Genomic DNA, 14143 nt, shown 5'->3' on the forward strand with positions numbered 1-14143 from the left:
CCCCCTCCTGCTCACCCTTTCTCTCTCACACTCTCCCTGCTCTCCACTATTCTTCAACCCTAACCCACACAGTAAATAACACCCTTAATAGAATATAATAGCACATGGGTTCCTGACTGCACTCGTTCACAGATAGAGAGATTGAAGCACAGAGAGCATCATCCCAGAAGTGGAAGTCATTTGAAATTGCAGCCTGCATGAGCTAAATATGTGTGTGCATCTGTGTGTGCATGCGTTTGTCTTTGTGTGAGTGTGTCTGTATTGTGTCTGTGTTTGTGTCTGTGTCATGTGTCTGTGTTCCTGTGTGTGTGTGTCTGTGTCGTGTGTCTGTGTTCCTGTGTGTGTGTCTGTGTTCCTGTGTGTGTGTGTCTGTGTCGTGTGTCTGTGTTCCTGTGTGTGTGTCTGTGTTCCTGTGTGTGTGTGTCTGTGTCGTGTGTCTGTGTTCCTGTGTGTGTGTCTGTGTTCCTGTGTGTGTGTGTCTGTGTCGTGTGTCTGTGTTCTTGTGTGTGTGTGTCTGTGTCGTGTGTCTGTGTTCCTGTGTGTGTGTCTGTGTTCCTGTGTGTGTGTGTCTGTGTCGTGTGTCTGTGTTCCTGTGTGTGTGTCTGTGTTCCTGTGTGTGTGTCTGTGTTCCTGTGTGTGTGTCTGTGTTCCTGTGTGTGTGTGTGTGTGTGTGTGTGCGGCTGCGGGTGACACTGATAGAAGCTGAGGGAGCCAGCAGTACAGAGATGCTGAATGGGGCCTGACTGGGCCTGAGGCCCAAGTCAGCTTCCACACTGACTGCTGTCAGAGTGTGTGTGTGAGTTGGTTTTTGTCTTTGTGTGTATGTCTGTAGATGTATGTGTTTGTCTTTGTGTGTGAGGGTGTGTGTGTGTGTGTGTGTGTGTACAAGCAGTCTCTTTTTTCAGCTCTTCACATCCACCATCTCCTCCACCTTCCCTCTGCAATGTGAGGTTTTTCAAACTGAACAAAAAAACTGAAAGAGACACATCTACTTAATAAAAAAACATTACATTTGAACATGAACAGTGACACTACAGAGAAGACAAGTGATGATTCCATCCCATGTTCCAGAACCAGAACTAAGCTGCAATAAGAAGCTTCAGCATTTCAAAGTTCCGATGGCCCTTCCAGCAGTTGACATGGTAACAGCTCCACATAGCTTGAGACAGGTAAACAACACATCGGTTCCATGACGGGAGAAGCCTGCTCTCCTCAGAACCACAGAGAACAACCTGATACCTGGATGCAGGGAGAGGAGGCAGGGGGAGGAGGCAGGGAGAGGAGGCAGGGAGAGGAGGCAGGGGAGGAGGCAGAGAGAGGCTCTAATGAGTTTTCTGATGGAAAGTAAGTGCTACCTTATCCCCCGGCCTCTCAGAGCCCTACACGTGTCTGGCACAGGGAGCCCAGCATGTGGAGGTCAATTAAAGCTGAGTTTTCAACATGCCTGTGAACCTGGTCTCTGGTGTTGGTTTGTTTTCTGTGTTCTGTGTTGGTCTATTTTATTACACAGGCTGATGTTGTGTGTTTATCCTGCAGATGCTGTTATCCAAAGAGACGTACAGAGAGGGATTTGAACCTGATCTGCAGTCAAATGCTCTAACCACTGAGCTATACCCACTATGTGAATATAGTATTAAAGTGTGTTGTAGATTGCATTGATGTGTCTGTGTAATGTTCAATGTAAGATGTGTCAGTGTAAGGGACCCAGGTCTCAGTCCCAGGATTACAGCCTGTCTACATAAATACATCAGAAATATCAACCAAGGGCATCAATGGAAAAGAAACACCTGTTAATCAATCTGTGGGTTGTAGTGGTTAATTACCATGACAGGTAGATGCATCACAGGTGCTGCTAGTGTGAGAACAGTTCAGAGAGTACTGGAGAGCGTAATTGCCTGTTTCCCAGCCTCTGGGTTCTACCGAACAGTGTAAAGTAACCACATCTCTGCTAGCAGACACAATGTAAAGTAACAACATCTCTGCTAGCAGACACAATGTAAAGTAACAACATCTCAGTTACCAGACACGGTGTAAAGTAACCACATCTCTGCTACCAGACACAATGTAAAGTAACCACATCTCTGCTACCAGACACAATGTAAAGTAACCACATCTCAGCTACCAGACACAGTTCACTAATACTACAGTGCTACAATAACATCTCAATTACAGTAGTGCATAGTCACAGTGCTGCAAAAATCAACTACATATCTTAAGTTCATCAAACAGTGTTGTGTGTGCAGTCTCCCACCAGACAGTGTAATCACATTACTACCTGTGTGGTTTGTGTTAAACGTGTCCTGGTGTTGGAGCACAGCTCTCTGCGTGTCTGAGAGGACTGATGGGGACTGAAGGCTCGGTTCATTCTGGGAAGAGCCAAGCTGTGAATAGGTCTAAAAATAGACCACAGTGTTTGGCGGACAGAAATCTGATGAGACTGATTCTAAATCTGGCCCCACACAGAACAGCACGTTCTTCTGTCATATTCACATTCACAGCGGTCAGGATAGAACAATGTGCTGTCGTAGGTTTGAAAGACAAAGCTGTCCTCTTGTTTGGGGGAATGTAACGTGGATGACTCTTGGCAACTTTAAAAAGTGTAAAATTGCAGAAACTATGACATGGGTGGGGGTCTTCGGTGCTCAGTCATGTGACACTAGAGGGCTTCAGATTCAATCGGCGTCAAAGTGACACCGTGCACGTGCATCAGAGCAGATCCCAGCTTGGTCTGCTGCATTAGTGATGGACTGGTGCTTCTCTGAGGGCCGAGGCTGAGCCTTCCCACCGGCCTCTCCCCAGCCTCCTGGAGGACAGCCCCGGCCTCTCCCCAGCCTCCTGGAGGACAGCCCCGGCCTCCCCAGCCTCCTGGAGGACAGCCCCGGCCTCCTCAGCCTCCTGGAGGACAGCCCCGGCCTCTCCTCAGCCTCCTGGAGGACAGCCCCGGCCTCCCCAGCCTCCTGGAGGACAGCCCCGGCCTCCCCAGCCTCCTGGAGGACAGCCCCGGCCTCCCCAGCCTCCAGGCGTCAGGGCGAGGGCACTGCTGACTGCTCAGAGGTCGTAAAATGTAGTTAACAATTCAGGAGAGGCCTAGGGCTTCAGCAGGGCATAGCGCCTCTTCCTCTCTACTGCCTCTTCCTGTCTACTGCCTCGTCTGTTTGGTCTTTATTAACAGGGCTAAAAATGGAACAGCGCTTACCGGGGTAAAATGATATTGGTCTATGAATGTTTTTTACGGTTATTACTTCCAAGTAAAAAATTCCATACGTAATCAAAAAACGTGTTGTGGATGACAGTGTGCATCTGAGCCAGAATCTGATGGGAGATTCACGGAGGAGAACGAGTCATGATTGAACACGTCAGTCAATCAAATGAAAGAAAGAAAAAGCAGGTAAGCTATGATCATAAATGACTGTTCATTCATACCTTATCCACAGATCTGCTCTGTGGAGGAGAGGGTAATCTGCCTCTGGACAAGACACAACAGGACATTTCTACTTGTATCAATCAAGTCTGACGTCACACGCCTGGGGTGTGACGTCAGTGGGGAGAGAGTCACATGATCTGTTAAATAATCCTCCCACTATCTAACACTGACTTGTGAGACTTGACGTTGTTCAGCATGGGGAGGTGAGGAGGTGTTGCACAGCTGGAAGCATGGGGGGGGGGGGGGTAGCCAAGTGGCAGCTGTAGAGAGAGTGTGTGTCGTGGGGGAGTGGAGGGGCTGTGTGTCGTGGGGGAGTGGAGGGGCTGTGTGTCGTGGGGGAGGGGAGGGGCTGTCTGACTAACCCATTGTTCTCATTATCCAACAGCACAGACCAGCTCCACACCTGCCGCAATCCAGACACAACACAGACACCTTCACAGCGTAGTTTCTGTAAATACACCACCCTGCAGCCACTGACACAGCCACAGACACTGCCACAGCCACAGACACAGCCACAGCCACAGACACTGCCACAGACACAGCCACAGCCAGAGCCACAGACACTGCCACAGACACTGCCACAGACACAGCCAGAGCCACAGACACTGCCACAGACACAGACACTGCCACAGACACAGCCACAGACACTGCCACAGACACAGTGGTGGTGTGCATCCAGGCGCTATTCTTAGACCCTCTGAGTGTTTTGTGTGGATCAATACCCATGAAGCAGGCTGAGAAGATCCTGCACCACAAGGTCACCAGGAACTTCTCCCCCACATGGTCCCATCTGGTCCCAGGAGAGCATCGAGGCCAGGGACAGAGAGGACATCCATCTGCTTCACCTTGGAGGAGCAGTCCTGGGAGTCCCACAGCCTGCAGAGCAGTAGGGACACGGAGGGCACCACCATCCTGTCTTATCTGCCACTGTACGCACAACACTGAGGCTGCTGGTGGGAAGCACTGTGTGTGTGTGTGTGTGTGTGTGTGTCGGGATGTGTGTCGGAGTGTGTGTTGGTGTGTGTGTTGGTGTGTGTGTTGGAGTATGTGTCGGGATGTGTGTCGGAGTGTGTGTTGGTGTGTGTGTTGGAGTATGTGTCGGGATGTGTGTCGGAGTGTGTGTTGGTGTGTGTGTCGGAGTGTGTGTTGGTGTGTGTGTCGGAGTGTGTGTTGGTGTGTGTGTCGGAGGGTGTGTTGGTGTGTACAGAACTTTATGTCCATGGATGATCATTGATGATTCAAATACATTCTCTCTCAGCTACCATAGTAACGTCCAGTCAGACAAAGAACATGGATAAAAACGACAATCTGTGAGCAAATTATATGTGTATATATATATAGTACATATATATCACTAATGTAAGTAAATTATTTCCCTGGAGAGCTGCTGTTTCCTATTGAGTTAATGTGAGCAATTTAAACTGAAATTGAGGTTATTTTCTTCTCTGTGGTGTGCATCTCTCTCGGTAGAGACGCAGAAATCATGATGCACTCATTTCTTCCAGGAATGAATATTTTATCTCTCCTTGTGTTTCTTGACTTAACATTTGTGTGTGTTCTTGAAATCATCGTATTTATGCACATGGAGCATTCAGCAAATACTGATTCGATTCATATGTTGATTTTCACTGTGATGTGATCTTAAGACACGATTCATGTTGTTGAGCGTGTCTGACAGCTGAGATGTGGTCACTTTTCTGTGTGGTTAGTAAACACTGTAAATACTGTTAAAAACTTCACTGCAGATCCTTTTTCTACATGTTGTTTGTGGATAAAAGCATCAGCTGAAAGAATTAAATGTCACTATGTGGTATCAAACACACTAGCTATTAAGCAGTTTAAACTGAAAGAGAAATGGTAAAAGACCTGCTGTAGAGAGTCTGTCCCCGGAGGAGGAGGAGGGAGAGGAGGGGAAGGAGCCATGATGAAGAGAGAACCATATCCACAAGACGGCTCCTACATAGGTTGCCCTGACAACGCTACGACTTGCATCTCGGACCGCTGTTTTGTCTTAAGGGTGAACGAGAGTGAGAACGACACACACACCAAGAGAGGGAGGGAGGGGGATGGGGTGAGGGGGAGGGAGGGTGGGTGGGAGAGAGGGGGAAGGGGTGAGGGGGAGGGGGGGAGGGTAGATGTAGAGAGAGAGGGGCCCTTGCTGCTCTCTTCAAACACCTCACACCATCTCCAAACTTTCACGATTCGGGAGGAATCTTACTCTGAGAGACCATTACACCATCACAGAGACCATTACACCATCACAGAGACCATTACACCATCACAGAGACCATTACACCATCACAGAGACCATTACACCATCACAGAGGACCATTACACCATCACAGAGACCACAGACAGAGACACAACACCCGTGCTGACCCCCGCCCCGCCCCTCCCCGCCCCTCCCCTCCCCTCCCCGCCCCGCCCCTCCCCACCTCCCCGCCCCTCCCCGCTCCTCCCCACCTCCCCTCCCCGCCCCGCCCCTCCCCACCTCCCCTCCCCGCCCCGCCCCTCCCCACCTCCCCGCCCCTCCCCCGCTCCTCCCCACCTCCCCTCCCCGCCCCGCCCCTCCCCACCTCCCCTCCCCGCCCCGCCCCGCCCCTCCCCACCTCCCCGCCCCTTCCCCTCCCCACTCCTCCCCACCTCCCCTCCCCCGTTCCTCCCCTCACCTCCCCTCCCTGCACGCCTGCCAACAGCGACGTACGAGGAATCCCAAAGTTTGCAACAACAGACGCTTATCCCTGTCACCTTCTAGCACTGACTAGCGGTAGATGCAGGAGGAGGGCTGGAGGCTGCAGGCCTCAGCCTGGGACAGCCCTCTGGCCGGGGGAACACAGAGCTGAGCCTCCCCGCTGGTGGAGCTGCCAGAGGAGGAGAGACACTTGGCCGCTGTACGAGCCTTGGGGGAAGAGCCAGAGTCATTTATAATGAAGACAACTGGCTCTGACTCTCTTGGATTCTAGAGGCTGTGTCTGGGATGGAAATAGTCAATATTCAGAAGTACCTGAATTCTCTCTCTCTCTGTCTCTCTCTGTCTCTCTCTGTATCTCTCTGTCTCTTTCTCTCTCGGTCTCTCTCTCTCTCTCTGTCTCTCTCTGTCTATATGTCTCTCTCTCTCAGTCTCTCTCTCTCTCTCTCTGTCCCTCTCTCCTCTTTTTTGTTGATTCTCCCCTTTCATTGTTTTCTCTCTCTGCCTCCATCCTTGCTTCTCTTACTTCTGCTCTCAGACTCGGAGCCCAACCTGGGAGCTGAAAGCCAGACTGCAGGTTTCAGAGGCGAGGGCTTATCTTGTTTGCACAGAGCACATCCAATCAGGAACAAGCTTCCAATCTTAGTTTTTCGAATCCAATCCACAGTGGTTTGAGGCAAATATCGTTTGTCATATCCAACATCTAACAGACGTGTGATTTGCGAGGTTCCCTTGACGACTATTTCAGTGTTTCATGTTGGTATTGAAGTAACAAAAGCCAGTTGTGCTAATAAATAATAATAATGTGTTCCTTTAGCAGGAAAATTAGTCTGCAGTCAAGCGTTCTAACCACTCAACTATACCCTCCCTAATAAAACACAGTTTTTAAATAGGAAATAAAACCGTCTGAAACACCTGAAACAGAGACTCTACTGTGCGTCATTATTTCCGGTTGGTTTGCAGGTGGAAGGATACAGCAGAAGATTAGTGTGTCAAAATGTGACAGCTCAATTCTGGAAAAACTCACACACACATCATCAGTGTGTGCGGTACACTCTCACACACACATCGTCAGTGTTTGCGGTACACTCTCACACACACATCGTCAGTGTTTGCGGTACACTCTCACACACACATCGTCAGTGTGTGCGGTACACTCTCACACACACATCGTCAGTGTGTGCGGTACACTCTCCACACACATCGTCAGTGTGTGCGGTACACTCTCACACACACATCATCAGTGTTTGCGGTACACTCTCACACAGCCGACTAGCCTTGACTAGCACAATCGCCGTCATCTGAGGCTCTGAGGAGAGCAGAGGGAAACACCTGAGCAGAGGAGGGGAGGAAGAGATAGGACAGGAGAGGGAGCGTGTGTGAGAGAGAATAAGAAGGAAGAGAGACAGGGGGAGAGAGAGAGAGGGAGAGAGGGAGAGAGGGAGAGAGAGAGAGAGAGAGAGAGAGAGAGAGAGAGAGAGAGAGAGAGAGAGAGAGAGAGAGAGAGAGAGAGAGAGAGAGAGAGAGAGAAAGGGAGAGAAAGGGAGAGAAAGGGAGAGAGAGGGAGAGAGAGGGAGAGAGGGAGAGAGACAGATGGAGAGAGAGATACAGAAGGAGGGAGAGAGAGAGGCAGAGAGAGGGAGGGAGAGAGAGGAGTGGGAGATGAATTCTCTGTATATAAGGGGATGACTGGAAATAGCCTTCTCTCCTCTGTTTGCTCTGTGTGTGTGTTTGCTTTGTGTGTTTTCTGCTCCTCTCACCCTCGGTTCTAGATGTTGACTCAGCCAATGTTTGCAGCCCTTGGGTGCCACCCTCCCTCCACCCACCCACCCCTCCCTCCACCCTCCCCTCCCTACACCCCTCCCCTCCCTACACCCCTCCCCTCGTCACCCTCCCTACACCCCTCCCCTCCCTACACCCTCCCCTCGTCACCCTCCCCTCGTCACCCTCCCCTCGTCACCCTCCCCTCGTCACCCCTCCCTCCACCCCTCCCCTCGTCACCCCTCCCTACACCCCTCCCCTCGTCACCCTCCCTCGTCACCCTCCCCTCGTCACCCTCCCCTCGTCACCCTCCCTACACCCCCTCCCCTCGTCACCCCTCCCTCCACCCCTCCCCTCGTCACCCCTCCCTACACCCCTCCCCTCTCCACCCCTCCCCTCGTCACCCTCCCTCCACCCCTCCCCTCGTCACCCTCCCTACACCCCTCCCCTCGTCACCCTCCCCTCGTCACCCTCCCCTCGTCACCCTCCCCTCAATCACTGGATGAATTGACTGGTGACTGGCTTAATCAGGTTGAGATCAATTATAGGTTTATATCTGCTCACCCCCCCCCCCCCCCGTCTCCCCCCTTCCTCCCTGTGAGACAAGTTTATTAAGGACTGAGAGAATATGCAGAACAGGACACAGAATATAGGTAGTCTCATGTATAATATAGAATATAAGAGATCTCCAGAAGGTTGTGTCCTCTCTGATGTGAAGGCAGAGTGGCAACTTCATTAGTGTACTTGAAAGGATTCCAGTTAGAGCAGCTGATCAGAGGGATGCTGAGCTGCCTTCCCTCTGGTGATCAGTCCGTCTGGGATACGCACAAGTGAGAGATAGCAGACAGGAGAAGGACTCTTAGAACGACGTTCAGAGTGTTTGAGGGTGGTTTAGCGTGGCTCTCAAATACAAGCATTGTTGAAAAACACGGTACGGAGACAAGCCAGAGGCAATGCTGTCTACACAACCTGCTCTCTCTCTCTCTCTCTCTGTCTGTCTTTCTCTGTCTGTCTCTCTGAGAGACAGAGACATAGAGAGACAGAGAGACAGAGAGAGACAGAGAGACAGAGAGAGAAAGAGACCTTCACGCAAGGCAAACCCACCACGACTCATGATTGCTGCAGAAGGAGATTGGCTTGCAGAATTGAAGATGTCCGCAGGAGCAAAGCAATCATCCATGCCTCAATCACATCTTCCTTAGAAACCCAGTAGCACAGAGAGAGTGGTCCTGAGTTAAAGACGCTATCTTCATTCAAAATATCCACTGACCTTTTGGTAGAAGGTAGACATGCTCAATGGAAATGTACACACACTCACACACAAACACAAGCCTCACTGTATCTCACCAAAAGCAGAATAATAGTCTTGTAAGGGCTTGTGAAGCATAATCAATGCTTTTAGTGAGGAGAAAATGTGGGGTGTTTCTGAAAGGTGTGTGACCCTCCCAGGAGAGAGGACCCAGTCTGGAACAGGAAACCTGGAGGTAATTAGAGCCTGGAGTCTACGGGAGAGTAATGAGGCCTATCCTCAGAACGCGCCGACGGGCCTCCTCAAAGCTTCCCCCCTCTCCCCCTCACCTCAGCCACGGGAGGGAGGGAGGTAGGGAGGGAGGGAGGGAGGTAGAGGAGGGAGGGAGGGAGGTAGAGGAGGGAGGGAGGGAGGGAAGGAGGGAGAGGAGGGGGGGAGAGAGAGGAGGGGGGAGGGAGGGAGCATAGATTTCGTTTCCACTCACACACAGGTTTACAGATCAATGCAACATGAAGGTATTTGTGTCCTCATTAATACTGTTTGTCCAGAGAACGATGCAGGCGAGTCGCCTCCATCGCTGTGAACAACAGCAGCTTGGTGTTTATGGCAGGCGGGGCCTCGCGCTGTGAGTCTAACAACAGCAGTTTGCCTCAGGGGGGCGGGGCCTCAGGGGGGCGGGGTTTCAGGGGGCGGGGTCTCAGGGGGCGGGGCCTCAGGGGGGTGGGGCCTCGCACTGTCAGTCTCAATGCAGGCTGGGCAGGACGTCGCAGCGCATACGGACTTCCAGGAATGGATATTTAATCTCTAGAGCAGCTCTAGCACTAATCACCCAACTGGTGAACTTGACATCAAGCTCCTCTATAAGACTTGAGGGGCTGGCCTTAGGAGATCCGGGCTGAGAGGTTGGAGAGCCCGATGGAGGTGTTTAAACCTGTCATCTCTACCTCTCCAGCGTGGCTGTGGATATCTCACGAGCCAGAGGTGGAGGACTCCAGTACGAGGTTCTCCCTCCTGCTCTAGTGCTGTGGCTATGGCACCATCTACCTGCCCAGCAACAGTCGTCTCTCTCTCTCTCTCTCTATCTCTCCCTCTCTCTCTCCCATTCTCTCACTCTCTCTTCTTCTATCTCTCCCTCTCTCTCTCCCATTCTCTCTCTTCTGCTATCTCTCTCGCTCAATCGACAGCACAAGTAATAAAGTACAAAAACACAACTAAAAGTCTGACCCATGTGAGAGAGGACACGCCCAGGTTGGCTGGCAGGGGACATCCAGGGACCACCATCAGAGGGGCCATCATGTACAGTCAGACCACCATCAGAGGGGCCATCATGTACAGTCAGACTAGCAGCAGAGGGGCCATCATGTACAGTCAGACCACCATCAGAGGGGCCATCATGTACAGTCAGACTATCAGCAGAGGGGCCATCATGTACAGTCAGACCACCATCAGAGGGCCATCATGTACAGTCAGACTATCAGCAGAGGGGCCATCATGTACAGTCAGACCACCATCAGAGGGGCCATCATGTACAGTCAGACTATCAGCAGAAGGGGCCATCATGTACAGTCAGACCACCATCAGAGGGGCCATCATGTACAGTCAGACTAGCAGCAGAGGGGCCATCATGTACAGTCAGACCACCATCAGAGGGGCCATCATGTACAGTCAGACTATCAGCAGAGGGGCCATCATGTACAGTCAGACTAACAGCAGAGGGGCCATCATGTACAGTCAGACTATCAGCAGAGGGGCCATCATGTACAGTCAGACTAGCAGCAGAGGGGCCATCATGTACAGTCAGACACCATCAGAGGGGCCATCATGTACAGTCAGACTATCAGCAGAGGGGCCATCATGTACAGTCAGACTAACAGCAGAGGGGCCTATCATGTACAGTCAGACTATCAGCAGAGGGGCCATCATGTACAGTCAGACTAACAGCAGAGGGGCCATCATGTACAGTCAGACTAATAGCAGAGGGGCCATCATGTACAGTCAGACTAATAGCAGAGGGGCCATCATGTACAGTCAGACTAATAGCAGAGGGGCCATCATATACAGTCAGACTAACAGCAGAGGGGCCATCATGTACAGTCAGACTAACAACAGATCTTCATCCTGCCTCCAGGTTGGGCCTCTGTCACCTGTCCACAACTCCGATTACACTTTCACCGTTACGCAACCGGCTTAATCATCCGGTTACAAATATCATGGTTAGAGGTCACCTCGTCAACTGTCTTTGTCCCAGCCAATCCCACACGGCCGGACGGGTGAAACTGTCAGGTGTCTCGACCGGCCGCTGTGAAAACACAGGCAGCTGCCCTGCCACGTCACGTCGCCATGCAGAACTCATAAGCAGTGTAAACAGAGCCATCCATCAGGGGGTTATTTTGGTGTGACAATGGAAGTTGGCCCGCTCTTTCAAACCTCCACCAACGGTTCCCCCATGTCGTTTATACATATGGTTAAAGGTAACGTCCAAGTCTTGTGTTGAGGTACAGTTTTGTGTTTAGGTACAGTCTTGTGTCGAGGTACAGTCTTGTATTGAGGTACAGTCTTGTCGTCAGGTACAGTCGTGTATTGAGGTACAGTCTTGTATTGAGGTACAGTCTTGTGTTGAGGTACAGTCTTGTGTCGAGGTACAGTCTTGTGTTGAGGTACAGTCTTGTGTTGAGGTACAGTCTTGTATTGAGGTACAGTCTTGTGTTGAGGTACAGTCGTGTATTGAGGTACAGTCTTGTGTTGAGGTACAGTCTTGTATTGTGTTTGAAAACGGCTGTGATGGAAACGAGGATGGGAGAAATTAGAGATAAGATGGTGGGACGTTCAGAGGGTGAGAGGGTGAGGGGGTGAGGGGGTGACTCGAGGGTAAGGTGGGGGATACAGGGGTGAGGGTGTGAGAGTGTGGGAGATTCAAAGGGTGTGAAGGACAGGGGCCGAGGCTTAGGGTGAGAGGGTGAGAGGGTGGGGAGGAGGGTGAGAGGGTGAGAGCGGAGGCGAGTAGAGACTCTCACCATCTTTGCGGTGGTAGGTGATCTCCACCTTGCGCTCCTCAGAGCCCAGCAGGGCCTGGGCCACCTGGGCCACGGCATGGCGACTCGTCATCTCCCCGTGCAGGAAGTCACAGGTGCACGGCCTCTGCATTACGTCCGGCCGCGAGAACCCTGTCATCTCACAGAAGCCGTCGTTGCAGTAGATGATGGCGCAGTTCTGGACCCTGGCATTGGCTATGAGGAACTTCTTATCTGAAGGGGGACATGAGAGCAGGGTGGTTAGAAGGGAGGAGGGCAGGGTGGTTAATTAATAATACATCTACATTTACATTTAGTCATTTAGCAGACGCTCTTATCCAGAGCGACTTACAGTAAGTACAGGGACATTCCCCCGAGGCAAGTAGGGTGAAGTGTCTTGCCCAAGGACACAACGTCAGTTGGCATGACCGGAAATCGAACTGGCAACCTTCGGATTACTAGCCCGACTCCCTCACTGCTCAGCCACCTGACTCCTCATCTAATGCCATCTATTTCATTATGTCATCCACAATGTCATCTCTCATGGCAGATCTAATGCCACTTAAAAATGTACATTGATTTAAATCTCTTTAAACAAAGGAAAATACTATCTAAAAATACATAATTGATTTATTGATATAAATGATTGTTGTTTTAGTGATATCAACAGCTTACATTAGAGCCACATCTCTGGTTAAAAAGAAATTCCACATTCTGAAATGTAAGATTTCAGTTTTTCTGGTGTAATCGTCAGGCTACAATATAACTCAAATCAGGGTACATTGTAATTCTCCAATGTGGTTTCACTATTGATTTATTGATTAACACCAAGGCAAGCCATGTAGAGAGTCAGATTGTTGAGCGGTGAGGGAGTCAGGCTAGTAATCTAAAGGTTGCCAGTTCGATTCCCGGCCGTGAAAAATGACGTTGTGTCCTTGGGCAAGGTACTTCACCCTTCTTGCTTCGGGGGGAATGTCCCTGTACTTATTGTAAGTCGCTCTGGATAAGCGCGTCTGCTAAATGACTAAATGTAATGTATTCACCCGCTCCGCGACACTGACTAGACAGCTAATGGTGCTTCAATCAACTTTATTGCTGAGAGAGAAAACTGTGACAGGCTTCAATAACAAATATTCAGCCTCGCGACGTGGCAAAAACATTCACACCAACGTTCAAGAAACACCGTACTCACTCTGCCCCTCGAATTTCCGTATAATTATCCCCAAAAATGTGTTTTGTGGCGCGACATGACCTCTCCGTACAGGCATGGTTCAAAATCTTCTTGCGCTGTCCGACAGAGCGCAGGGAAGACCCTCAGGACGTCTGTCAAGTTCTACTGCTTCACACTGCCAGCAGGACTCATCTTCATAACTAGTCAGTCATCCTCGTAGAATTTACCTCAGCTTTTTCCTACCGCCGCCTATTTTAACTTAAAAGCGTCCCCGCGAAAGCGCATATCGAAGGCTTCGGTGTGCCCTTTGCCGACATGAATCTGGAAGAAAAGGGTGTAGTACGCCGCAGTTTAAGCAACATTTCCCCTCTAGAAGTCCGGGTGCGGGGCGCTAGCTGTCCACGGAGCCGTGGAGCTGCTGTTGTGAAGGGAAGACTGATGCTTTGAAGCCTCCGGCAGTGACGTTGTATTCCGTTCAGCGCTCAGCTCGTGCTCCTCGCGCTCGGCTCTACGGAGACTACGGAGGGAACAGGAGACGCGTAGACAAAGCACGAGGGGTGACGCCGGGGCACAAGCCAGGTGTATCCCCTGATTACCTCGAGAGAGAAAAAACCGTGGCGTTTATCTCTCACGTTGACTGTGTTTTGTGAATACCAGTGACAACCGTCATGTTTATACAAAGTGAAAGGAAGTCTGCTACAGTTTTCAATAGAAACTGTGGAAACGGGTCCGTTCGCTCTGATGCGCTGTCCAAGGTCCTGAAGTAGTTATTTTCCCCCCAAACAAAACTCTGAATCTCGCCATTCTGTGGTTCTCACTCCTGCATAATGTTAGTTAG

The 14143-nt window shown here is 50.9% G+C and overlaps 1 protein-coding gene across 5 annotated transcripts in view; it reads right to left on the reverse strand.

Annotated features, from left to right (window-relative positions):
- Positions 1–13769, reverse strand: part of kcnh7 (potassium channel, voltage gated eag related subfamily H, member 7) — a 55317-nt gene extending 41548 nt beyond the window's left edge. For 3 of the 5 annotated variants that reach the window (XM_062447356.1, XM_062447355.1, XM_062447354.1), the window contains exons 1-2: positions 13327–13768; positions 12138–12368 (exon numbers count right to left, since the gene is read on the reverse strand). In XM_062447356.1, the coding sequence (XP_062303340.1) occupies positions 12138–12368; positions 13327–13402 (307 nt within the window). In that variant the 5' untranslated portion in view covers positions 13403–13768. Of the gene's footprint in view, positions 1–12137; positions 12369–13326 lie in introns of all 5 variants that reach the window. The other 2 variants (XM_062447353.1, XM_062447352.1) reach the window with 1 other exon arrangement.
- Positions 13770–14143: the final 374 nt, after the last annotated feature.

This window comes from Osmerus eperlanus, chromosome 21, assembly GCF_963692335.1.
Source record: "Osmerus eperlanus chromosome 21, fOsmEpe2.1, whole genome shotgun sequence".
In the NCBI taxonomy this organism is placed as follows: Eukaryota; Metazoa; Chordata; class Actinopteri; order Osmeriformes; family Osmeridae; genus Osmerus; species Osmerus eperlanus.